We start from the raw sequence: 27,802 nt of genomic DNA, 5'->3' as shown, positions 1-27,802 counted from the left end.
TCTTGTATCTTTGCAACCTTGCAAAACTCACTTATTAGTTCTAATAGCTTTCCTATAATAGATTCCATCAGAATTTCTATATAGTCATATAATCTGTTAACAGAGACAGTTTTACTTTTTCCTTTCCAATCTCAATGTCCTTTATTCTTTAAAAATCACCAGAACCATGTCGAATAGAAGTGGTAAGAGGGGATCTCAGGAAAAAAAGCATTCAGTCTTTCACTATTAAGTATGATGTTACCTGTAGGGTTTTCATAGATGCTCTTTATTAAGATGAGGGAACTCCCTTCCATGCCTAATTTGCTGAGAGATTTTATCAGGAATGGACATTGAATTTTGTCATATGCTTTTTCTGTGTATATTGTGATGACCATATGAATTTTCTTTTTTAGTATGTGCATATGGTAAATTAAATTCATTGATCTTGTCAAAAGTCATGATGTATTACCCTTTTTATTTATTGTTATATTTGATTTGCTAAAATTTTGTTTAAAATTTATGCATCTATATTCATGAGGGATATTCTTCTATAGTTTTCATGTATGTCTGTCTGGTTTTGGTGTCAGGGTAATGCTGGTCTCAGAGTTAGGAAGTATTCCCTCATTTTCAATTTTCTTAAAAAGTCTGTGTAGAATTGGCATTATTTCTTCCTTAAATATTTGGGAGGACTGAAAATGAAGTCTTCTTAGCCTAGAGTTTTGTGAGAATGTTTGCAACATTTCCACAATGTCTGAGAGGGTTTCAGTAGTTTTTGCCTTTCAAGGAATTTTTCCATTTCTCTAAGTTCTTGAATTTATTGGCATAAAGGTGTTCATAATATGCACTAATTATGCTTTTAACAGCTGTAGAATCTGTAGTGATATCACATCTCTCATTCCTGATATTGATAACTGGTATCTTTTTTTTCTGATCAATCTGGCTAAAGCCTTATCAATATTATTGATCCTCTCATTGATTTTCTCTACATTTTGTTTTTTATTTTGTTCATTTCTCCTCTCATCTTTTTTTATTTCCCATCCTCTTACTTTGGGATTCATTTGCTCTCCTTTTTCTAGTTTCTTATGGTGGAAGCTGGAGGAATTAATTTAAGACCTTTTTTTCTTTTCTAAAACAGGTATCTTTGTGCTATAAATTTTGGAATGTTTTATTTTCATTTTCATTGAGTTCAAAGTACTTTCAAATTTCCCTTTTGATTTCTTCTCTGACCTAAGAGTTATTGTGAAGTATGTTATTTAGATACCAAATACTTGAGGGATTTTCTAGATATGCTGCTGTCACTGATTTCCCATTTAACTTCACTGTTGTTAGGGAGCATATCTTCTATGACTTAAAGTACTGAGACTTGTTTCATGGCACAGAATATGGTTTTCTTGGTAAATGTTCCCAGAGTACTTGAAAAGAATGTGTATTTCACTATTGTTGGGCTGAGTGTTCCATAAATACAAATTAAGCCAAGTTAGTTAAGTGTTAAAAATCCTTAATTTTTTCCTGGCTACTTGTTCTATCAATTATTGAAAAGGGGACAGTGATATGTCTGAATATAACTGTGATTTTGACTATTAATTCTTTCATTTCTGTAAGTTTTTGCTTCATGTATTTAATAGGTATTTAATAAATAGGAAATTTTTAGGTAGGTAATAGGTAACATTTATTACTATGTTCTTTTGATGAATGAACCCCTTCATCATTATGAAATGATCTTCTTTATGCCTGATAACATTCCTTACCCTTTTCTGATAATAATATACCTATACCATCTCCCTTTTCATTAGAATTAGTATAGCAAATCTTTTTGCTCCTATTGCTGTTAACCTATGTGTGTGTTTACATTTAAAGTGAGTTTCTTATAGGCAGCATATACTTGGCTTTCTTTTTTATTCAATCTGATAATCTCTGCCTTTTAATTGGAATGTTTAGACCACTGATGTTTATTGATATGATCGGGCTGCAGTATATCAATTTGCTCTTTGTCTTCTACTTGCCCCATTGTTCTGTCTTCTCTTTGCCTTCTTTTTCCGTGACCCTCTGGATCAACTATTGTTATGACTCCATTCTATTTCTTTTGTTTGCTTACTGACTGTATCTCCTCTTTGAGCTACTCTAGGGTTGTTTGGGGTTTATCATATACACCTTTAACTCATCATAATCTGCCTTCAAGAGGTATTACAATACTTCATGTACAGCCTAAGAACCTTACAACAGCCTATTGCCATTTCTTTCCTCCTGCCCTTGCATTATTGTTGTCAGGCGCTTTTACTTGCACATTATAAAACTCACAATTTACTGTTACTATTTTTTATTTAAAGAGCCAATTCTCTTTTAATAAGATTTATATGAAATAGAAATACTCTTTTATATTTACCCTCAAATTCGCCACTTCTAGTGATCTTCATTCTGTTTTACAGATCCAGATTTCTATCTTCTACCAATTTGCCTCTGCCTAAAGGATGTCCCTTATTTTTGGTAGTATAGGTCTGTGGTGATGAACTTTCACCTTTTGTATATCTGATACTGTCTTTATTTTGACTTTGTTTTGGAAAAATATTTTCACTGGATATAGAACTAGGTTGGTGGGGTTTTCTTTTTTCAGTACTTTAAAGATGTTGCTACCCTGCCATCTGGCTTGCATTTTTTTCCCACAAGAAATATGCTGGAATTCACATCATTGCTCCTCTGTACTTTGTCTTTTTCTCTGAATGCTTTTAAGATTTCTCCGTATCACTGGTTTTGACCAATCTGATGATGTATCTTGGCAGGTCTCCTGTAACTAGGGCTAGTTGAGCTTCTTGGATAAGAGGGTTTAGAGTTTTCATCTAATCTTGAAATCTTTCTGCCATCAGTTTTTCAAATATTTTTCTTAACCCTCCGTCTTTTAGGAACATCAGTTATATCACTGATGCCCTGGTCAGTTTTTCAGTCATTTTTTTGTTTCTTTTTTAGACTGTTTTCTATTGCTATGTCTCAGAGTTCACTAATCTCTTCTGCAAAAATACCTAATTTGCTTTTATCCCATCCAATATATTTTCATGTCAGATATTACAGGTTTCATCTCTAGAAGTTTATTTGGTTCTTTTTTTACATCTTTTATATCTCAATATGTTCAGTTATGTTCAGTCTTTCCTCCAGCTTCTGGAACGTATGAAATACTTACAAGAAATGTTTCAATGCTCTTGTCTACTAGTTCTGAATCTGCGTCAACTGTAAGTTTTGACTGATTTTTCTCTTCATTAGGCGTTGTATTTTCCTGCTTTGTGCTCAGCTGAAGTCTCATGGTAGGCAGAGTGAACCCCCAAAGATATCCATGCCTTAATCCCTGGAATTCTTATACAGTATATTAGTGAATATGTTACAAGGTATATTCGTTTTCTGGGGCTTCTGTAACAAAGTACCACAAACTGGAAGGCTTCAAACAACAGAAATTTATTCTCTCACAGTTGTGGAGGCTAGCAGTCCAAAACCAAGGTGCCAGCAGGACCATACTCCTTCTGGAGGTTCTAGGGAAGAATGCTTCCTTAGAGGTGGCTGCCTGTAACATTTGGCATTCCTGGGCTTGTAGATTCATCACTCCAATCTCTGCCTTTGTCTTCACATTCTTCCCCTGTGTATGTCTCTGTTTTATCTTCTAATAAGGATACTAGTTATTGGACTAGGGCCCACCCTAATCCATTATGACCTTATTTTACTAATTATATCAGCAAAGATATTGTTTCCAAATAAGGTTACGTTCTGAGGTTCTAAATGGACACGAATTTGGGGAAAACACTTTTCAACCAAATATACATGGCAAAAAAGGATGTTGCAGATATAATTAAGGCTATGGACCTTAATAAAGAGAGAGGGGGAAACCATCTTGGATTAGCCAGGTGGGTACAACCTAACCAAAGGAGCCCTTAAAAGCAGAGAATTTTCTCTAAGAGGAGTCAGAGATGCAGCAGAAGGGTAAGACAGGGAGGAAGTTGACACAACTTTGCTGGAGGGGGCATCACATGGAAAACCTGAGAAAAGAGGCAGACAGCCTATAGGGCAAAGATTGGCACCTGACTAACAGCTAGCAAGGAAATGGGGGCCTCAGTCTTACAACCACGAAGAACCAAATTCAGCCAACAAGCTGAATGAACTTTGAAGCAAATTCTTCCCCACAGCCTCCAATAAAGAAAACAAATCTGTGAAAACCTTAATTTCAGCCCATGAGACCCTAAGCTGAGGGCCTTTTGTTTGTTTGCCAAAAAGGGAACATCAGTTTCATAAGATTTTACTAAGGGAAATGTTTAAACTGAGAATATGACAGCCCATTAATTCTACCCATCTGTGTAAAACAAAATGCTTAGTTGAGCTTCTGACCAGTTTGTAAGACACTTAAACAGAACTAACGCTTCTACATTTGTTTATATTTTTGTGTACATGTACACCCAAGCCTTACGATACCAAAACATCTTTCAAATACAGAAAGGTTTTAACAAATCCAACTTCAATAAAATATTGAATGTACTCTGTGTACTTAGTGCACAACCAGGGATTCGCACTGTGAAGACGTGGCGGCAGATGTCTAAGTGAGGGGCACTTTATGTCTGACCAGCCTGGGTTTGCATCTATCAGCTATACGTGACCTGCAAAAGGGACTTCAACTCTGTCGTCCTGTTTCCTCATGTATAAAATGGGCTATAACATAACTCATAGATCACGTGTGAACAGCAGAAGAGAAATAACATACCAAAATGTTAAATTAATGTCAGTGCCTCTCCCCGCCCTGTCTCAACATAATACAAATGGTCCAAAACCCTGTAAAACTCCAATGCACATCAGCAATCAGACCAGATAGACAAAAAAGTGATATGAGTTACAGCTAAAATTAGGTCTCAGCCCTTTCCTTAAAGAATGATTCTCATTAATTACACCAAAAAAAAACTTACGTAACAACAATCTGTAAACTTATATGATATGAAAAATATATGAAAACAACAATGATAAAAAAATAGGCACAGAAAATAAATTGCAAAGAAATATACCAAATTATTAACAGTGTGAATGTAGTGGAATTATGGATGATTTTTTCTTCCCACTGGCCTACATATTCTAAGTTTTCTATAAGGAGCACATAAAGACAAATTTAAACTCCTTTGTGAAACTCAAAATCCTTCACCTCACTATGTCATATAACTTCCCCACAAAATGCCTAAGAAAGGGCAGAGAACGGCAAAGCTTAATTGAGGTGGAGATGCTAGCTGGGCCCCTCATCAGCCACAGATCTCAGCCTATTTATTTTCTATCCTCACTAAGCACAATTCATATTCTACCCTCTGCAAAATCACAAATTATCGCGTGGCAGGGGGCTTCAAAGATTGCTCTCAAATAGTTGCAACCATGAATATAAAACCTTGAATGCTTCATTATAATTTTATAATTGGAGGAAAAAAATTTACTTAGGTTTTGTAATTTGAAACAATCAATTATCATCCATGGTAAAAAACAGACTTTATTATTGTTATTGAGCTCTAAATATACATACTTCCAGAATTTATCTTTCTAATCATATGTGTGTCCCTTTCATGTAGTGAAAAATACAAATTCAAATTCTTCTCTGGAAATCAAAAGTTAAAAAACAAAAGTCTGCCTTAGGCAAAAGATCACAAATCAGTAAACGTATCTATTCTGACTAACCAACATACTTAAAATGAAGATAGTTATGAAAATTTATATAAAGAAATCTTTATCAACAGATATTATCAAGCAGCGATCTGCTGAACAAGTGAAGAAAATGATCAGGATGATCGCAAAGATTCTGAATAACAACTCATTTAAGTTTGCAATGAAATTAGATACCTTCTTTTATGTACTGAACTTTATATATAATACATACAATTTAAAATTTTTTTTTGATTTTCCCCACTTCCCTTTTTCCAGGAGATTCAACATTACTGCTGATGGTCTTATCAACCACAATTGCAAAAAAGAGATATAACCTCCACCATATTTACTTTTGCAAGAAAAATTCACTTAACACCAAGAATTTGAGAGTTAACATACTACGTAACAGTATGATCATCTATGTAAATAACCAGCTTTTTTTCAAAGTCTAAATAATTCAATGCAAAAAATTAAGTTTTATTAGCCAGAATATATGTGAAAGCTTCAGACTCAGCTTATGCTAATTTAATTATCAAATTTGCAACATATAATAAAGTTAAAGTTACTATGAGAAGAACATTTAATATATAGAAAAATAATAAAGCTACTGTACACGCCTAAGTTGCCATTTTATTCTTGGAAACTGTGTAAAACTTAGTAAGTTTCCAGCATTTTGCAAACATACATCAGACATACACACATAAATATCCCTTAAGAATATTCTACAATTTTGATAAAACATTCCAAAATTAAAAATTAGAGCTAATACACATAAATACATACTACCACCACTTTTATTGTATTATATATTATTACATATTAATTTGTAAAATAAAAAGGAATGTTAGCTAAATTTCTCTACTTCAGAAAGCTAAAATTATGTGCTCTCCGACATGGTAGTAGAACCCTAAAAATTCAGAAACCTTGTAGTTTATCTAAATCTGTTTCAATGACAATCTTTTTGAAAGATATTCAATGTCTATCCCCAAAAGAGGTATGTAAACTTAAAAGTTATTTAATAATCCCAGAATAATTAGTCTAAAACCCAAGCAAACCAAACTGAATTGCCAGATCACCAATGGATGCATTACCTTCTAGCTCCATCTGCTGGAGTCACAAAATATTTCAATACAATATACAACATTATGAAGCAAATAATCTATCACTTTTTAACCACACAGACAAAAAACTTCATGAACTTAAATAAGAAAATTAATCCAAGTTCAGCCATATTTAATAATTTCCAAAATAACAAAACTAAGTTAAAACCAATATTTCACTGGAATTAACGATCTAATCCAATTGTCAAAAAGTGACATATAATTAAAAAAATGCTATGAAGAAAGCATAAGCTTTAAAAGAAAGACTGCAAGTTTGCTTTTGAATAGTGACTATTGTGAGAACTTCAGAATTAAAATAGCTTTTGCTTATGCACTTAGAAGGGAAAAAAACCAAAAAGAACGATTTTAGCAATAAGCTATTAAACTTTTTAAGTTTTTTCTTATAACAAAAAAGCAATACACATCTACTATAGAAATATTATACAAGGCAAGCACCAAAACAAACTTCGTTTATAAATATAAATTTTTTATATCATATAATCCCACCACCCAGAGAAAAACATTTTTTTAGACATCTTTCTATATCAACAAATACTCATCTATATCATCATCATCTATAATGGTCAAAAAAGCATTCCACTGTTTGGATCTACCAAAATTTAATTAAGCAAATTTCCTACTTAGACTGTTTTTTATTTTTACTATTATGAACAATAACTATGCAGTAACTATAGTGATGCACATTATAACAAATCACTGAACTATTGAGACCAATTAACTAGAAATCATTAGTAACATTTAATTAACAATGGTACCTTAAAATATTGTAAGAACTGACTTTTGATTAATATTTATACATGAGTAAACATAATACTTATTTTTCATTTTTTTAAGTTTTATTGCTTATAATCTAAAAGTTTGAATTTTCTGACCTTCTGTGGGACTTGAAAATGTATAAAACAAAGATGGATTTTGTACTGTTCCTTCATCATGTCCAAAACAGCATATTGGCTATTCATGCTGACAAATCAAAATAAAGCACACATACCTTGCAAAGTCAAGTCAGATTCACTGCAGTTATCTTTTAACAGGCTGAATCTTAAAACGGGCAATCATGTTCTAAACGTGTGTCTCTGTCTGGTCACAAGTGAGTATGGACAGCTTAGCAAAAACTGGGCCCCACTGAGAGAAAATACCTCAAAAACTGAAGAATTATTTCCATGTTTTATTTAAGGCTACAACTTAATTACATCCCAAGATGTATCGATGTTTCATTTTTATATTAATTTTAAACTCACATACATAAAATTACCACTTTAAAACGAATAATTCAGTGGCATTAGTTCATTCGCAATGTCGTGCAACCACTACCTTTATCTAGTTCCAGAACATTCTCATCACTCAAAAAGGAAAACCCACTAAGCAGGTGAATCATGATTTTTTAATTTATGGAACTGAAGAGTTTCATATTTTTCTACTAATTTTTTTAACAGCAGTCAAGATACAGAAAGTGAATACAAAGAGATACTTTCTTTTTTCTGTCCATTTTTGCTTTTTCTATTTTAATTCTAATAATAAATTATAATTATAATAATAAAAATAACAATACAAATTTTAGCCATCATTTTAATTTGCCATATCTGCCCCTTTTGTATCATCCTATAATAAACTATATTATTATTTATTAATGTAATTTATTAATTCTAGCCCAGAGAAGTGAAGTGGCATTCCAAGGTAATATAGTTAGCACCTAATATTTCAAACACATGTCCAAGATCCAAACGCTGTACTTAAGCCAAACTGAATATATTTACACATACCAAAGCATTATTGACACATATTTTAGCCTCTAATCCTCATGTGATTCACACATTAACGGCACAATCGTTCCATATTGTTAATTTTTAGAATAAGCCATTAAATTTCTTTTCAAATTAAGTCTACTTTTACCAAAGTATTCCTAATGATACAATTAATAACTATTACTCATCCAATCAATGAACCGTTATTGAACATTTTCAGTGTGCAAGAACTGGGACAGGTGCCTCATGGGAGATGAAGAGAATTTAAGACATGTTCCCAGTCCTCAAAGACTTTAGCACAAATTCACAAAACATTTCTGGCTCTGAACTGACACTATCTCCAGGGGACCCAAAACATCACCCCAGTTAGAGCAGGGGCTTGTGGAGGTCAGGTGGTCAGGAGAGTTTCAGCTCAGGTCTCACACGTCTCACAGTGGGTCCCTGAACCTGTTGTGCGGTTCTTTCCCCAGCTCTGGAATGCACAATTGGAATGGATATGCTCAAAAGCAGGCAGAATCCCCACAATGGTTCCCTGACCTGTGGAGAAAGGGCTATTATAGTGAGAAAGGCCAAACAGAGGCCACTAGAACTGCCTCTAACTAGGAAAATAGTAACCCAAAAGAAATCCCACATTCCTGAAGGTAATGCAGGGATTAGTGCAGCCATCAAGGACTTGAAAGATGAGGGGTAGTGATTCCCACATCCCCAAGAAAGACGGATCTTGGAGAATGACACTGGATTCTCGTAAGCTTTACCAGGTGGTGACTCTAATTGTAGCTGCCGTAGCAGACTTGGTTGCGTTGCTAGGGTAAACGAACACATCTCCTGGTACCTGGTATGCGGCTACTGATGTGACAAATGCTTTTTTTCTCCATCCCTGTCCATAAGGCCCACCAGAAGCATTTTGCTTCCAGCTGGCAAGGCAAGCAATACACCTTCACTGTCCTAACTCAGGGATATACCACCCCTCTGGACCTATGTCACAATTCAGTTTGCAGGGATCTTGATCACCATTCCCTTCCAGAAGATTGCACGTCGCTCCACTACACGGATGACGGTATGCTAATCAGACCGAGTGAGCGAGAAGTAGCCACCACTCTAATCGGTAAGACATTTTCATATCAGGGGGTGGGAAATAAATCCAACAAAAATTCAGGAGCCTTCTACTTCAGTGAACTTTCTAGGGGTCCAGTGGTGTGGGCCATGTCAAGACCTCCCTTCTAAAGACCGCTGCATCTGGCCTCTCCTACAACCAAAACAGAGGCGCAAGGCTCAGGGGGCTTCTTTGGATTTGGGAGGCAATGTACTCCTCACTTGGTTGTGTTACTCTAGCCCATTTACTGAGTGACCCAAAAAGCCGCTGGTTTTGAGGGGGGCCCAGAACAAGAGAAGGCTTTGCAGCTCTGCAGCTCCAGGCGGCTATGCAAGCTGCTCCGCCCTTGGCCTTATGATCCAGCAGATCCAATGGTGCCGGAAGCATCGGCAGCAGACAGTATGCAGTTCGGAGCCTTTGGCAGCCCCTAGAGGTGAATCACAGCAAAGGCTCTTAGGATGTCGGAGCAAAGCCCTGCCATCCCCTGCAGATAACTACCTTCCTTCTGAGAAACAGCTATTGGTTTGCTGTTGGGCCTTAGCAGAGACTTGACTGTGGGCCACCAAGTTACCATGCGACCTGAGCTGCCCATCATGAAATGGTGTTATCTTTATCCGGCCCACCAAGCCATAATGTGGGCATGCACAGCAACATCCCAAAGTCAGATGGAGGTGGTGTACACATGATCACACCCGAGCGGGCCCTGCAGGCACAAGTAAGTCACATGAAGAAGTGGCCCAGATGCCCACGGTCCCCACTCCTGCTGCTCTGCCTTCTCTCCCCTGGCCTCGTGGGGATTCCTCCGGATCAGCTGGCAGAGGAAGAGAAGTCTGGGCCTGACTCACAGACGGTTCTGCACAATATGCAGACACCGCCCCCAAGTGGACAGCTGCAGCACTACAGCCCTCCCTGGGACATCTCCAAAGGACAGTGGTGAATGGGAATCCTCCCGGTGGACAGGACTTTGGGCAGTGTACCTGACTGTTCACTTTGCTTGGAAAAATGGCCAGACATGCAATTATATATTCATATTGGCCAATGGCTTGGCTGGATGGTTGGGGACTTGGAAGGAACATGACTGGAAAATTGGTAACAAGGAAACTTGGAGAAGAGGTATGCAGACAGACCACTCTAAATGGGAAAAAAGAAAAAGGTGAAGATATTTATATCCCATGTGACTGCTCATTAAAGGGGGACCTCAGCAGAGGATTTTAATATTAAAGTGGATAGAATTACCTTATCCTAGTTCTACAGATACCAGTCAACCTCTTTCCCAAGCCACCCGTGTAATCACCCAATGAGCTCATGAAAAAAGTGGCCATGGTGGCAGGGATGGAGGTTATGCGTAGGCTCAGCGACACAGACTTACACTCTCCAAAGCTGACCTGGCTACTGTCACCACTGAGGCCTTCAATATCATACTGGAACTATCCCATGGGCTCTCCTGGGTCTCCCTTATGACAGTTTGGCCCCATTCATGGTTATAATTTTTTAAAAGCAAAGAAGCAAGCATATCTGAGGTTGACAAATCTTCAACCCCAAGACAATCTAAGGAAATAAACACTCCCTTGGATGTCATCCACAAGGTTAAAAAAAAAACTATGAATTCAGAAGAGAAAGATAAATAGGAAGCTTCATGAAACTCACTACATGCAGTGAAGGATACAGATCTACCAAAAAATTAGAAGCAGAAACAAAGTCAGGGATCATAAAACCCTGAAGAACAATGTCCAGAGCTGACGGCTTAGGCTTCCCAAGACCAATTTCTGAGAATACATCTAGAAGCAATGATATAACTTAGACGACTCTTCCTCTAGCTCCTCAACTTTCAGCTGATGTGGTCCCCTGGAGGTTAAAGTTATTGTTTATAGTTTATCTACTCACTCAACAGATGTTTACTGGGCTACCACTATGTGGGAAGCACTGTTCTAAGCCCTGATTTATAAACAAGGTACAATGCCTGAGCTTACACCCCTTAACATTATAATGAGAAAGACAACCAACACAAACAAATACATTTACTTCCCAGGTTAATGCCTCCAGCATTAAATATATAGCATGTCATATACTGGTAGCTCTCACTTCCAGTCCATAAACAGAATAAAAGAAATGGCTCTGATTTAGAGTATTTGAAGGTCATTAAGTACATCATACAATTTCTATTTAGTAAAACTGGAAACAAAGGCCAGTTCACTCATAATACTAGTTAGCCTGGCCTGAGACCGCCTGCACTGCTAGTGAAAACACCTGGAGCTCAACCCTCAAAAATGTATGCCCACAGAACCCACAGCCTTACAGAAAGCTAGGGCCAGAAGGAACAGTCTTCGACAAACGTTTCAGACAACATATGCAAAAAACATTTGTAAATCATATATTATCTATGTATCGGTTAATAACACACAGCACTGTCATCTAAAAATAATTCACCAGAAAAATCCTGATAAATATATTTTTCAACTCACCATTACTTTCCAGGTTGTTTCCTGCCTTTCATAGTGACTTTTCAGCAGGTGGCTTACTTTTTGCATCAATTTCAGTAAAAACCTTAATTTGCTTGAGTTTTTCAATTGCTAATCAACAAAAATGCAGTAATTTCTCTTTATTCACTTAATAGTTAGTCCTAAGTTTACTGAATTCATTTGGTCTTCAGAGCATCAGTGACTCTGAAGCCTGACAGAAACCACAAGCCCAGTGTAAAGTATGTGATAGACTAATATGTTAAAATTCTTCTTGTCAAGAAACAGGATAAGCAGTATTAAAGGACAATTAGGAAGGAAATGTTTGCAATTAACCTGATAGATAGCTAATACTTTAAAACACTGCAAAAATGGGCAAAGGAAATACAGGGAGGCAATTTACTAAAAAATAAATACAAATGACCTATAAATGTGCTTTGTAAATGTCCACCCTCACTAGTAATTAAAGAAATGTAAATTTAAAATCAGAAATTTCTCATCTATTGAATTGGCAGGTCTTTTTAACTAACACCCAAAACTGGTGAAGATACATTTTGGGAATAGAGATGCTCACACACTACATGAAAGTGGAACTGCTAGCAAAAATCAGACAGTTTTTCTGAGGAATAATTGGGAAATACCTTTTCAAAAACCTTTAAAGTATGCTTACTGGGAAAGTAAACTGCAGAAATTTGTCCTAAAGACAAACATTTATTTGTAAAGATGTACAATGTAGCTTTTTAAACTAAAACACTGGGAACAACTCATGATAATAATGGCTCTAGGCAATATTGTAAATAGCACAGAAAAGTACTTCAGGCATGGAAACCTCCCCACTATATGATGATGGGTGCACAGACAAATCGACAGTGCGTACAGTAGGGTTCCATTTCATCATTTACTTGGTTATGTGTTCACACGTGCACTCACACAACATTGAAGGGTTTAGGTCATCACAGTATTCACAGTAGTTCTCTGGGTTGTAGGGTTGTGAGTAATATTAATTTTCTTCACTGTAAATTTTGTTTTCCAAATTTTCTATAGCAAATATGTATTTCTTTAAACACACACAAATGGGTAAGAAAAAAGGTAGTTATCTGTATAAACTCCAGATGGATTAAAGAGTTAAGTGTAAACAAAACCATTTTTAAAAGAACAAGAAAAAAAAAGGAGTATTTGTCACATCTCAGGAAGGGAAAGGATCTCCTAGACACAAAAAGAGAGAAATCAAAGGAAGAAAAAGACTGGACAACATAAAAATGCAAAAATTCTGTAACCAAAAAAAAAACAAAATTAGAAAGTAAACTAACAACTAGAAAAACATATTTACAAAAATCTGATAAATAGCTGATGTATTTCACATATAAAGAGATAACATAATTCAATATGAAAAATAGTGGGCAAAAGACAATGAAACATATAAAAAAGATATGTGTATTAGATTTTTTAATATATTTTATAAATTAAAATTAAAATGTCCTACCTCACTAAAAATGTCCAGAAAATGACAGAGCCAAGATTGGAATTCAGGTCTGTTTTGCTTGAAGGCAATATACCATGTTGCCAAAATAAGTCATTACTTTTTTAAACCACATTAATTTTAAAGTTTGTCCATGACAGAAGAGTTTTCCCCCTTCTACCATGCATTTTGAAAACACAAAAGAAACTAACAGCAAATAAATAAAATAGAAACTATGGTGGGGTTTTTTTTTAGATCCTAAATGGAGGTTGAGTTCTTCTGACATATCCAGATAAACCAAAATTCTCTTGCTAAATATTTAAATGAAAATGTATTTATCAAAATCACAGTCAGTATAAAAACTGCTTCTTGTAGAAAAGCCTTTCACAACTAACTACGAATAGGAATAGTAAGTAAAATCTGGTTTTCTGATTTTATTAAAGACTCAAATGGTTTACTGAAGGAAGATGCAAATTATTAAAGAAACTAAGAAAAGGAAAAATTTTAAATATAGTACAGTAGAAAATTAAAACATTAATTGTGATTATATTAAGCAATATATACTAACCATGAATCAGGGAGCCATTTAGCCACTGAATATAGTAGTTCTGAGGAAAAGAAAGCAGGATTTCATTGCTGATTATTGAGAAGGGTAAAAGCAAAACCGCCCCAGCTGAAACTGCTAGAGTGAACGTGCTCAGAAACAACCTGGAAGAGAAGAGCATCATTGTCACCAGTGGCTGGAAAACGCAAAGAATATGGGAGTAATTCAAAAAGAATAGAATCAAAACTCTTAAATTTTTTAAATCCAAAAAGAATTACATATGCATTTCATTGCATACATGTAGTTGGAAGACAAGTGATATACATATGGTCCTGGAAGTTAAACTAGACCAACTCTAAAACTTACTCTGTGAAAAAACCATTAAGTCTAAAGAGTCGGCCTAAAGCAGACATACACTAGAGACAGAATACTTCCCACATTTTACGAAGAATAAATTGTAGTCTCATTCCTCTTTAAATTTAAGTATTTATTTCACAACTGCATTTAATTAACAACTATGGCAATATATGCTAACAGTAACGCAAAAACCGGCTCAGGTGAAAAAATGCTTGTGAACACAGTATGAAAAAAGAATTACGTGAAAATGGTTATTTCAGGAAGAAGAAACTTACAAACCTATTGGTCTACCACCTCTTAAAATGGGTAAAGGTTAAATAAACTATATAGTAAACTGTAGGCAACTATTAAAATTATACATTAAATATTTAAAACACAATTTTGTCATTTTTTGATATAAGATATCTCTAATACGTACTAATATGGAAAGATGTCTAAAATAAATTAAAAATAAAAACACGAAGAAAAGCATGGACAATAAATATAAAACATGCTCTCCCCCGCCCCCCCCCCCAACAAAGTGCATATTTACACACAGGAAAATAGAGGTACATTTAAAAATCTAGCATAATATATAACAATTCCTAGGAGAGTGGGACTACAGGGGGCTTTCTCAGTTACACGTCTCAAATGTTTAAAATTTTATATCTAATTTTTTAAAGATTATTTTAAAAGACTAAAATGGCAAAGGAAAAGGGAACCTCACTGACATTAGAGATGAAACCTTAATATTCATTCCATTAAATTTAATGTAGAAAGAATGTGAAAATACATGTAAGAAGATATAAGAAAAAATCATACTAAACGCTCAAAATACACATCTAATAGAGTAACTTTGAGGCCAATGCCATCTTGTGGCAACCAAAAGAAGCGTTTTCCTACTTAAAAGCTGAAAATAACCATGAAACCTCCCGTTCAGTAAATCGCTAGTAAATTTTTTAATGCAGACCATATGATACACACCAAAAATACAATTCAGTTCAGACACAGAAAAAGCCTTACAAACGGGTTTTGCTGAATGGACAACACGTTTCCTGGGAAAAGCAGAGACACACCCTTGCCCCAGGCCCACTGCCAACTCCAGCACTTACCCACCAGTGAGTGCCTCAAGCAACCTTCGTTTCTGTCCTCACAGGTCTGTCGCTACCATTCCTTCCTTCTTCCAACAGGAAAATTTAGACCACATCCACGATCTCCCCATTCCAGGTCCTGCACAGCTCTCCCAATTTGCCCTTCCAGGCTCCTCTGGCCACAACAGATTCCCACATACAGGCTGGCTTACCTAACCTCCTTGTATCCCCAACGTGAATGGGTTTTCTGGCTCCATGCCCTGGGCACAGTTGGCCCTCTCCCTCGGGTCCCCTCTGCGTCATCTGCCCCGTGAAGCACTCCTCAGCGGCTCCCTTCTCGCTCCTCTCAATAAAGTCAGTCCCTCCTCTCTTGGTGCTCATGACACTGACCCACACGCAGCAGTGAAGGCTAACCATGGCTTCCAGGTCTGAAGCTGGGAGATGTAATCTCACCAAGGAGTAAGATTATGAGGGCAAACAGATGAAGTTTTTGAAATCAAAAGTGATCCAGAAAATCCTAAATATATATGGTCACTGTAAATATAATACTGGATCTTACGTCAAAAACCTTCTAGGGACTTCCCTGGTGGTGCAGTGGTTAAGAATACGCCTGCTGGGCTTCCCTGGTGGCGCAGTGGTTGAGAATCTGCCTGCTAATGCAGGGGACACGGGTTCGAGCCCTGGTCTGGGAAGATCCCACATGCCACGGAGCAGCTGGGCCCGTGAGCCACAACTACTGAGCCTGCGCGTCTGGAGCCTGTGCCCCGCAACGGGAGGGGCCGCGATAGTGAAAGGCCCGCGCACCGCGATGAAGAGCGGTCCCCGCACCGCGATGAAGAGTGGCCCCCACTTGCCGCAATTAGAGAAAGCCCTCGCACGAACCGAAGACCCAACACAGCCAAAAATAAATAAATAAATAAATAAAGTAGCTATACAATTAAAAAAAAAAAAAAAAAGAATACGCCTGCCAATGCAGGGGACACAGGCTCGAGCCCTGGTCCGGGAAGATCCCACATGCCACAGATCAACTAAGCCCGTGCGCCACAACTACTGAGCCTGCACTCTAGGGCCCGCGAGCCACAACTACTGAGCCCGTGTGCTGCAACTACCGAAGCCCACGCGCCTAGAGCCCATGCTCTGTAGCAAGAGAAGCCACCGCAATGAGAAGCCCACGCACTGCAATGAAGAGTAGCCCCCGCTCTCCGCAACCAGAGAAAGCCCGCGCGCAGCAATGAAGACCCAACGCAGCCAAAAATAATTTTTTTTTAAAAACCCTCTAGAATCTACTGCACTTTAGGTATTGTGATTGACCCTAGACATGCAAAACAAGGTAATACCATGCTCCCTGTTGCCCTTGAGTAGCTGTGAGGAGAACTATCCACAAAAGGCTGACGGGACAGAGTTAAATGCTGGCAAGGGGTCCTCAAGGTAAGGCCCTGGGTCAAGTCAGAAAATGGCAGCCATCACTGCTTACACAACTATGAAGCAGTGCACCTCGGAATTGAAGGCAACCTCAGAAACGTCGCCTTCTGAAACGGAGCAGATTCTGAGGACAGAGCCAACAGGACTGCCCAGTGTGGGATGACAGAGGGCTCAGGGATGACCAAGACCACCTCCTGAGAGTGGGAGTGGTGGAGCAGCCATCAGCTGTGACATCAGCTGTGACGGGGACGGCTGCAGCTGAGCGGGCTGGCAAGGGAGATGAGGGAGCCAGCTTTGGCTCTGTGGAGTCTGACATGTCCACAAGCCAGGAAAGTCACAGATGCCATGCTTCACGCTTCTCTCTACAGGCTACCAGGTGGCCTAGGATGTCTGTCTGCCCCATTACTGGTCGCAGTCTCTGCTCACTGGCCAAGGTGCCGTCTGCCAAGGCTCTCCACTCTAAAGTTCCTCTTCCCTTTGTGGGAAGCTAAGTTTGGAACTAGGAAAATGTCCTGTTCCTCGTCAAATAAGTTACCCACCTGTTGGTGTCTATCTGTATGGACTCGAGATTGCTCTGCTCTGTCCTGTGTTAGATCCATGACAATCCTGATTGTGACGCTCAGACTGTCCCTGAGTAGGTGTGAAAGCCCCTGAAGGCTTCCCTGTCTTCGTGATGTACCGCCATCACTCTGGAGCACTTCCCTGCACTGCGGCACTGCAAGATGGACGAAAGAGCCTGGAACTTTCCCTACCCCAGCCCTGCAATCAGCCTTCCCCCCAAGGAGCACTGATTCCTTTTAGTGGAAACAAAAATCTGGGCGCTAAATATACTCCTTGCTGTTGGGGTGTCATGCTCCCAGGTGAGCACGGACAGGCAGTGAAGAGGCAGCTCTAGGGGCGTAAGTATGCACTAGGTATACATGTACACACAAACACGTACGTGTACCCACGCTTTACATCTAGACTGGGTTCAGTAACTCTATACTGAAAAACGTCTGAGTCCATACAGATACCTCCAACTGCACCACAACAACTTAGTGTTCACTGTCGTGTTCCCGCTTTCCCTAACTGTAAGTGGTCCCCACTGTCTTTAACAGCCTCCTGCCACACTGACCCCCTCACCCTGGAGGCACCATGTGCTCAGGTGAGCCCCATTTTGGACTGCCCTGCCCTGTGAACACCCTCCCCACCTGAGCACTGACAGCCAGGCAAGGCCATCCACCAGGGACACCCTTCCCACCCTGCGTGGGCTCTGAGTCCCCGTGACAGAGCACCCCCCAACGCAGCGGGTGCCCCTCTTCACCCCCTCGGGACAACATCGTGCCTGGATTCCCCTCTGCAGGAAAACTTCCCTTCTCCTCTCAAATCCTGAGAGTCAACACCAGCTCACCCCCTCGTGCTCTGACCCCTGCACCAGGCCTCCCTCCTGCCTGGACAAGCCATCCTTAAAAGCAGTTTCACCAGTTAGGCGCTTTGATCCAGATCAAATCAAACAACCAGCTGAGAGAAAATGTAATTTAGGGTTGAAAAGAACAGAGAGAGTGAATTTGGGGGCATGAGTGATACAAACAGAGGACAGAATGAAGGCCTTTAAGGAGCAAAAGAGAAAGCGAAGGTGGGTTTAAAGGGAGGTGAGAGAGGCCAGGGAAAGACTCCTCAGCCTGACGCGGGGCTGCAGTAAGCCGCGGGGAACCCTCCCTCCCTCAGGTGGCCAGACGGTGCTGGCCATCACCTACCCTTGGGGACTTGTCTGAACTCTTTCAGAACGCTGGGCCACTGTTTCTCCTCCTTTAAGCACAGCATCTCATTCTGCTCCTTCCTCTTCAGTGGGAGGAGGGCGGGCAAGGAAAGAGGGTTGGGGGAGAAGTACAACAACCCTGAGCTCACACCCGCCGCGCACCGAGCACCCCCCGACTTTTTTTTTGCGTATGTTATTTAATCCACACAACATGCTACAAAGCAGGTGGTAGCTCGAGCTCACATATGGAGGAAAGGAATCCTTCTCAGTCTCTTCTGAAATCAAGTTAATCTTGAGTTCAGAATGTGAACCCAGCTCTGCCTGACTCCTCGGTTCTCACTCACTCCACCACAGAAGGGAAGAAAGGCAGTGGGAGACAAATAGGCCAGTGGGTGGGGCAGCTAGGGGGACAGGCTAGGTCAGAGCCGCCCTCCCAGGTGGCCTTCTCCGCCACACTTCCCCTTCCTGAATTTATAAGGGCACACACATCTACCTTCAGGAAGGGGGCATCTGTGCGCATCACCATGGTGCAAAAACCACCTGCTGGGAGAAACCCAAACCCCTCAGACAGGCCACGCCAGCCGCCATGTAAAGCAGGTGAGGCCGCCCCCCCCCCGGCACCACCACAAGGAGACGGCCATATTTTCATAAAACACAATGCAAGTGTAAAATCCAGTGGGATATGTTCTTGTCTTTTTACAAATTATTGATCTACAAACGCATTTAAGTAGATTTACCACCAAAAGTGGAATGCAGACTAAACCGAGAGGGGTGCACATCTCACAAGTACTTCACACCTGCAGGACTGGGAAAGAATTCATGTCTGCCCTTTAGTTGGGCTCTATCATCAGCATACACAAGCAGAAAGAGAGCTATAAGGAACCTAAGAGGACCATCTGGGCCCATCTCCCTGCTCACAGTAGGTAAATGTTCAATTAACCAGAATAGATGTCTGCCCCTGTTCCAAGGCCATTCAAACAGCCAAGAGCTTTCTTTCTTTCTTTCTTTGGCCCAGCAATTTTCCCAATCTTAAGCCCATTTCCTGGTTAAATCCTCTGAAGAGTAAATCTGTTGGCTCCTTAAATAAGTAAAGTTTAACAGGAGATAATCAATCCTCAATTATCCATGTATTTGCTTATATGTGCTTTCCAAGGATAGGACTAACATTTGATAAAGGTGCTGTAATACTTTAAGTGAATTTTTTCCATATTTCTGCCCAAAAGGCAAAATTAAGTTTTGAAAATTTATGAATTTAGAATGAGAAACAAGACAATTGAACATTAAAATACATACGAAATCCTGTTGACTATCGCATCTTCATCTTCTTGCTCATCTGCAAAAATGTTCAAGGTATTAGTATTCTTTTATCTTCCAACAAAATGTTTCATTAATTTAATAAAAGCATGAACAAAAATATAAACTTGAAGAAGCAATTATTGAATAGAAATTATTTTCAAAAAGCACTATGTTTATTTCAGCACAGATCAAAATCTAAATCTCATTAAATCAGATAGGATAGACTATGTTAAAGAACAGTGTTTTGATTGATCAAAAAATGCTGATTAACAAAACTCCCATATGTAAATTTAAATCTTCCAAAATATTTAGTGCTCAAGGAAATAAAACTCAGTAGAACCCTAGAACCACTATCAAGTTTATTGCTATACAATGTCAGTGAAATTGCTAGTGAATGAAATTTTCTGGTTGATAATAGCCAAAAAAAATTTTTACTATAAAATTAAAATTCAGAATTTTAGAACTCATATAGTTTTCTGTAATTTGGGTCTATCGTTAGTAATGGTAATAATGAGGACTTTCTTGGATCATCCTAAACCACCTTGGATACCATTGCCTTGATACTTCATCATTTCATTCAAGTTACAGACAGAAATTATCAAGTTCTGTGTCGTTTTTAAGTAGGAGCAAGATGGCCCTTGCTCCTGTGCTCCTTCACCTTACCCTCTCCCTCTCTCATGGCTGTTGGCCATCTTTTTTGTCCTCCCACGTAATCTTACCAGCTAAGGAAACTATGATCCAATTACAAAAATATTACACAACACCCCGGCCCCTCCTTCTCCTCAGTACCTAACTGGGGTTGTCCTCAAAGGCCCTCCGCGTAGGTCTATGGAATTCTGAGCGCCCACCTGTTTCAGTGACAATGGCATATTTGGGCCATTCTCTTAGTCCAATCTCCATTCTTAATTACTGACTGCCCAAAATAGTTTTACAACCAAAGAGACCACAAAATAGCATAGTCACAATTAATTTTTATACTGTTGTACCCACATCCAATCAACCACCGTATCTTGAAGATTGTTTTAATAGCTTCATATCCATTTCAATTCTATTGCCAACCCTCTACTAACCAGGTCCAGGGTCCTCATTACCCTCTCCCGTGATGACTCTAAGAAGCATCTAATAAATACCCTGTTTTCCTGCTCATATCCCCTGATTTCCTCTAAAACAATGCATTATTCATTCATTCTCTATCTCTCCCTCCTTCTGTGCCCATAATCTATGAAACCTGGTGCCAAAACATCTCTTAAAACAGCTAAGATACTGTCTTGGATCCCAGGTCTTCAAAATTTTGAGAGATTATAGAATCCAAGGAGTGTTTCAGCACAGTCACCGAGCCAAGTAGTGCACTAGAGCAAGCACTATTTCCTGATTTCTTTCAAAATTCTGACAAGTTTAAAATAACATACGGAAGCTTTACTATATGGAATCCTTAAATATTCACATGGCACCAAACTATTAGCCCAGCATCACACGTGGAAATCTTGTGATTTCTAGGAAATAGCTGAGATTTAACAGACGTCAGTAAAGCAACTGGTGAGTTACTTATAAAACTCTGGCATAAAAATCTGTGAATTAATCAGCACAAAATTCACTAAAAAAAAGAAAAGACACAGTGGTCCCTCTGGTGAGATAAGGATACATATGAAATAATAAAAGGATAATATAATATACAATTGAATGCTAAATGTATTACGGAGACTCTGAATTCTATACCGCTTCAGAAAAAGAAAAGATATTCTGATAGTCAGAGAAAGAACTGGGTGGGGGTGATGAGGGGTATGCTCAAATTCAGAGCCAGTCACAGGGAACCAAATACCCTCATAAACTCTGGAATTTCCCAGAAAGTAAAGAGCCCTGGACTATTCTTAGTTGAACATAAGAATGGTGATAGAAAAGGGCTCGGGTCTAAGGAGATGACCCTGCGAGTAGTCAGGTTCCCTGGAGGTTATTTTTAGGGCTCTTAGCACCACGCAACTGCTTGCTTCCATCACGGGCGTCCTGAATATACTAACTATGCCGACGCGCACCATATAGCCATGGACCATGCCTAGACCACTTGGCATTGGAATCAAAGCTTTAATAACAATGTGTCTACTAACCTGATTTTCTCTTGTATCTTGTGATGATGAAGTAGGAGACAATGTAGAGAATGGCAAAGAGAAGGAAACAGATCTGAAACAAAACAAATTTAACACATCATTTACATTTTTTGCATATCTTTTTAAGTAATAGAAGATACATCTTTGGCATTCATAGGGAAAAAGAATTTAATCTATCACAAAGTAAAAATTTTAGCTAATAAAAAGTGTTATGAAATATTAACTTATACAAACTAGTCAGCCCAGTTTAAAACCATTCCAGAAAAAAAAGCCCAATGGACATTTTGCTTTTCATAACTTGACCAAGTTGTTTTCAAAATCATGTGGAACTATAAAGAAGCAGACCATCACCAACAATTTTGAAAAATAAAGTTTTTTTTATTTTTATCTCAATGAGAGGCTACTAACCTTACCAAATATTAAAACATACTATTAATATAAAGCTTCAATAACATTTTAAGAGTGTGCTGACACCAAAACTTGACAGGTCAATGAAACAGATTCTATCATATAAAAATTCATATCAGGTGGTTGTACATACACGAGACCTCACAAATCAAGGTGGGGTGGGGGGCGATTATTCAATAATTAAACCACATGTCAAAACAAACAGCAGGTGAACAAGATACTTTTTTAATATTAAATTCCTTTTAATTTCTATTAGATCTAGGGGATGGCAGGCAAAAAAGGATGGGTGAAGGAATGGGAGATATCAGTATAGTCAAAGATCAAGTATGCTTTAGATAAAGGCCTAATGGAGCTGTGGACCATGGTAGAAATATTTTGAAGACTCTCAAATGAAACCATTCCAGGTGATGATAAAGGCTCGGGATCACCCCTATGCATGGATTTCTGAAGAAGGGTTGGCGGCCATATGACTGAGAATGATCATGGCCTAGGCAGTAAATATCCACTGAGCAGAGTAGTGATATGATCTGACATACTGCAAAAGGCTCACTCTAGTTACAATGTGGAAAATAAATTAGAAAGGGGAAATGACGGAAGCAGGGAGACCAGTTAGGACTCGCTGCAATAATACAGAGGAGAAGTCACTTAGACCTGTGCTGTGGAGGTGTTAAGAAGTTATCAAGTTCTGGGTATGTTTTGAAAGCAGACTTGAGAGGACTTGTAGGGATAAACATAAGGTTCTTGGCTTGAGAAACTGGAAAGAAAGAGTTGCCATTTCCTGAGTCAGGGAAGATCAAAAGAGGAGTAGTTTTGGGGTAGAAATAAGAATAGAGTTTACATTGCTGAATTTGAAACATATATTATTCACTCAGGTGGAGAGGTTGAATGGGCAGTTAGATATAAAAATGTGTACAGCTCAGGGGAAGGAACCAGGCTAGGGGGAAAAAAAGAAGAGTCATCAGCAGATAGATGGTATTTAAAGCCATGAGACTAGATGAGATTTCCACTGTAGGTGGTGTATAGCCAGAGAAGAGAAGTCTGAGAACAGAGTCCTGGGCTCTCAAATATTTAGAAGCCGACTCGAGAGAAGGAATCGGCAAAAGCTGACTGAGAAGCAGCAGCAAAGAAGAGACTGACGTACTGAAAGCCAAGTGAAGAAAGTTTATCTAGGAAAAGGGAATTATCTACCGCGTCAAATGCTGCTGAAAGGCAAAGTAAGGTGAGCACTGAGAACTGACAAATGGATTTAGCAACATGGAGGTCATCGGTGACCTTGACAAGAGCTGTTCTTCTGGAAGGGTGGAGAGAAAACCCTGACTGAAATGGATTAAGCGAGGAGAAAACTTGGAGCAAAATGAAAGTAGACAGTTCTTACCAGGAGTTTTATGATAAAGGGCGGCAAAGGAAATGTAAAAGGGACTGCTGAGAGGGGTTTTTTTAAGATGAGAAAAGTTATACAGTTGTTGAAATAATCCAGTACTTACTTCTGATGCACGAAAGAAAGGGAGAATCGCTGAAGAAATGTGCTCAAGTTGAGGGGCTACATACAAAAATTTATCCAGAGTAAAAGGAAGAAGGTGGAGGAAAAGCAGGAACTGAGAGAACATTTGAGTCCCTCTGCAGGTGGGTAAGTAGATGGTGGTAGAAGCACAAAGACATTATCTTTTGATGGCTTCTATTTTCTCAGTGAAAGAGAAGTTCATCAAATGAGTTACACATGAGGGTGGGGCGAGAAGTATGTAAGTCACGCAGGAGAATGGGAGAATAAATGGATTTGAGAAACACAACAGAAGTGAGGGACAACGGGAAATGAAATGGTCTTTAAAGTTTCAGGCAAGCTCAAGCCAAGACTAAGCAATGCAGGAAGCCTGATGATGCTATACAACACAACACAAGAGCTTGATTCTTAGATGCTGAGGCAGATGTAGGTTGAGTCCCCAAGAACTATCACAGGCTTGATGATTCTAACAAATAACCTATTCTCTCTCCTCCCCTTTACAGCCTACACTTGTGGACTTCCACTTTTCACCACCACTCACTCACTCGTCCAACCACTTATCTGACTTCACGCCCACTGACCCACTCAAAGTGCTTCTGGCAGTGGTCAGTGATGTCCCAACAGCCAAATTACACTTTCATGATTTCACTTGCCCTCTAAGCAGCAACTTGCACGTCAGCAATCTTCCTCCTTCTCTGATTATTCTCCCAGACTCCATCACTAGCTTCCCTTTTCCTGCCAGCCTTTAAACATTATTCTTCTCTATGATTTCTGAGCGGAGCCAGAAATCTATTCTCATTCCACAAGCTCTTCATAGGTAACCTCATCTGCTCCCAGGGTTTGAACCACCAACCCCCAGAAATCCCTAGACCACTATTTGAGAACCACTGGTTTAGGGTATTAGCAAGAGTGAGTGAAATAATGGGCCATGAAACCTAAGTGGATTGGAAGAAAAGTGAACCCAAGTGATGGACAGGAGTGGACATGCCAATCAACTGAGGTTCCTGGTAGAGAAGTAGCTGCAATAAAAGTACTTGACCAAGGAAGCTGGAAGAATACAAAGTTGTGACTAAAGCATGTTTTAGGATTTTTTAAATTAGTAATTAAAGGTGGAGAAGAGTAGTTTCAGGAGTTCCAAGGAGTTTGTGCAGAAGTGGTAGATGAGAAGGCATGAAAGTTAATGGACAAACGGAAATCAAGGGACCAAAATGCATGGCATGGGATGGAAAAGACTAATGGAAAGCAATCCATCGAAGAGTAGAAGGCTAACAATTATAAAAACAAGTGTAAGTATTACTAATTTGGAAATAAAAGCTACCCACTATGAAAATAAACATACAACTATACCAGACTGGAACAACAACAAAAAAAAAAATCACAGAACTAGTCAGACTATTTTTCTAGTTCCAAAGATGGGACTAGGAGCAGGTGCTCCTTCTCTAAACGAGCACACGTGTATCAGAGAGACAGACCCACGGGGATATGTAAAATGAAAACAAGCATAATGATGCCGCCTATTCTCCTACATTCAGTGGAGGCAAAAGGAAATTCCTAACCAAAAAAAGAAGGAAGTCATTCCAGCTCCCCACCACTAAAGGTGAGGTACAGCTGATAAAAAGGGAGAGGATGTGCTCTCATGGTTCTCTGAAAAGACTGAGCTTTTCTCTCCTGGTCAGGGAAGGAAGAACAAGGCTACCAGAGCCCATAAGCAGAAGCACAGGGTGCATGTCCTCTGTGCCAGCTGACCCAAAGCAGGTGCTTCAGCCCTCACTGGGGGCCACACGGCTTTAGTCCTGATGCTGATCAAGAATGGCCAGGCATTTGGGAGCTAAGTTACCCAGTCACAAGTAACCTAATACAGGTATTTCTGAAGTTTGCTTTACACCACTTCACTTTTTAGAAAGACCCACTTCAGTACCTGTTTTTGGTAACCAAACAAAATCCAAAGAGGATTTTCGCTTTTACCAAAAAAAGGCGAAAAGCGAAAATCTCGTTCAGCTCAGCGTGTTTTGCAGCGAGCGTTACAGAGGCAGCGCCCATCCCAGCAGTGAGAGCGGCCCCGTCAAGCTCCTTCCCAGAACCACACTCAGCATCTCAGCAGCAAGCCGCTACAGCTGTGAGCCGTGTCTGTGAGCACCTGTGCTTCATCTCGATTGATTTTGTGTATCTGTGAGCAAGATGGGTCCTAAAGTAACTGCTTCTCTACTTTGTGCCATTTCAGCTCAGGAAAGGTTTCCTAGGACGCTCTTTCAGAGGTCGGAAAAAACCTATATCTAAAATATGTTGTTAAAAGCAAATATTCTGGGCTTCCCTGGTGGCGCAGTGGTTGAGAATCTGCCTGCTAATGCAGGGGACACGGGTTCGAGCCCTGGTCTGGGAAGATCCCACATGCCGCGGAGCAGCTGGGCCCGTGAGCCACAGCTGCTGAGCCTGCGCGTCTGGAGCCTGTGCCCCGCAACGGGAGGGGCCGCGATAGTGAAAGGCCCGCGCACCGCGATGAAGAGCGGTCCCCGTACCGCGATGAAGAGTGGCCCCCACTTGCCGTAACCAGAGAAAGCCCTCGCACGAACTGAAGACCCAACACAGCCATAAATAAATAAATAAATAAATAAAGTAGCTATAAAATTAAAAAAAAAAAAAAAAAAAGCAAATATTCTTGAATTCCAGGTATAAGATTTAAACCTAAATTCAAACTAGTGCATTATAATCAAACTGTATTACAAGCTTTTCATTTAAGGCTGATGGGCTTCAGCTAATTTAAGATGACCACAGGGAATAAACATCATGCGAGGGATGGGTACAAATGGCCTTAAGGAAAGCTACCACTAACACGTTTCTAACAAAATCCTGGGAGAGAAGACAAGTAAACTGTAACTGAGCCAATAATCTCACTCCACAGCAGAGCCAATAAACCTGGCTTTATTTTAAAGTTGCTAAATCAAAAATTTGAGATGTTGAGTATCCTTTAAAGTTACAAGTGAACCACAAAATAACTAAAATTAAAATTATAATTCTTTCAAATTACCCTAAGAGCCAGGCTATGTAGTAAAACACAAGAAAACACAAATAGTTACAAAAATAAGATAATAAACTAAAGATGAAACATATTAAAATCATAATTGTAAATAAAACTGTCAAAAGAAAACTCTCACAGACTAAGATATAGCTAAAATAAAGTGACTTGGGACGGTTGAAAGCAAAAGGATAAATAAAGACATACCCAGCAGATGCTAACAACAAAGAAAGTTAGCCTGTCACATTTTTTTTTCTCTCAGACAAGGCTGAATTTAAGACAAAAAGTGCTAAGACAAATTGGGGCACTTTGTGAACAATGGTATAATCCACAATGAGGAAATAATCTTTATGCACCAAAAACACAGAACCAAATGACACTTTTTAAAACTGAATATGCAAGGAAAAATAAAACACTACTTTAGTTGAAAGAATTTAATTCACCATGAATGAAAAAGTAAACCCAAACCAAATACATAATAATAAATGTGAATTTCTTAAGTATTAGGAATGCTCTAATAAATAAATATGTTACCATATTGAATGCTCTATACCCCTATGTGCCCCATATTCTGCCACCCACTGCCCCAGCCCCTCACAACCACTAATCTGACTTCTGTTTCTAGCGATTTGCCTATTCTGGATATTTCATATAAAGGAATCATAAAATATCTGACATTTTGTGTGTGGCTTCTTTCACTTGGCATGTTTTCAAGGTTCATCCATGTTGCAGCGTGTATAAAAACATCATTCCTCCAGACTTTTTATAGAAAAATAAAAATTTGATTAAAAACACACTGAATTCTTGTTGCTAGTAGCTATAAGCATTCCTTTCAGATATACTTGCATATGTACACAA

At 39.1% G+C, this 27,802-nt stretch overlaps 1 protein-coding gene across 10 annotated transcripts in view; it reads right to left on the bottom strand.

Annotated features, from left to right (window-relative positions):
- LMBR1 (limb development membrane protein 1) overlaps positions 1–27,802 on the bottom strand; it is a 163,716-nt gene that overhangs the window by 116,204 nt on the left and 19,710 nt on the right. For 8 of the 10 annotated variants that reach the window (XM_057549889.1, XM_057549890.1, XM_057549891.1 and 5 more), the window contains exons 2-4: positions 22,026–22,098; positions 19,921–19,960; positions 14,065–14,204 (exon numbers count right to left, since the gene is read on the bottom strand). In XM_057549889.1, coding sequence (XP_057405872.1) covers positions 14,065–14,204; positions 19,921–19,960; positions 22,026–22,098 — 253 coding nt within the window. Of the gene's footprint in view, positions 1–14,064; positions 14,205–19,920; positions 19,961–22,025; positions 22,099–27,802 lie in introns of those variants that run through there. The other 2 variants (XM_057549899.1, XM_057549897.1) reach the window with 2 other exon arrangements.

This window comes from Balaenoptera acutorostrata, chromosome 7, assembly GCF_949987535.1.
Source record: "Balaenoptera acutorostrata chromosome 7, mBalAcu1.1, whole genome shotgun sequence".
Lineage (NCBI taxonomy): Eukaryota > Metazoa > Chordata > Mammalia > Artiodactyla > Balaenopteridae > Balaenoptera > Balaenoptera acutorostrata.
This window is presented reverse-complemented; position numbering and strand designations above follow the sequence as displayed.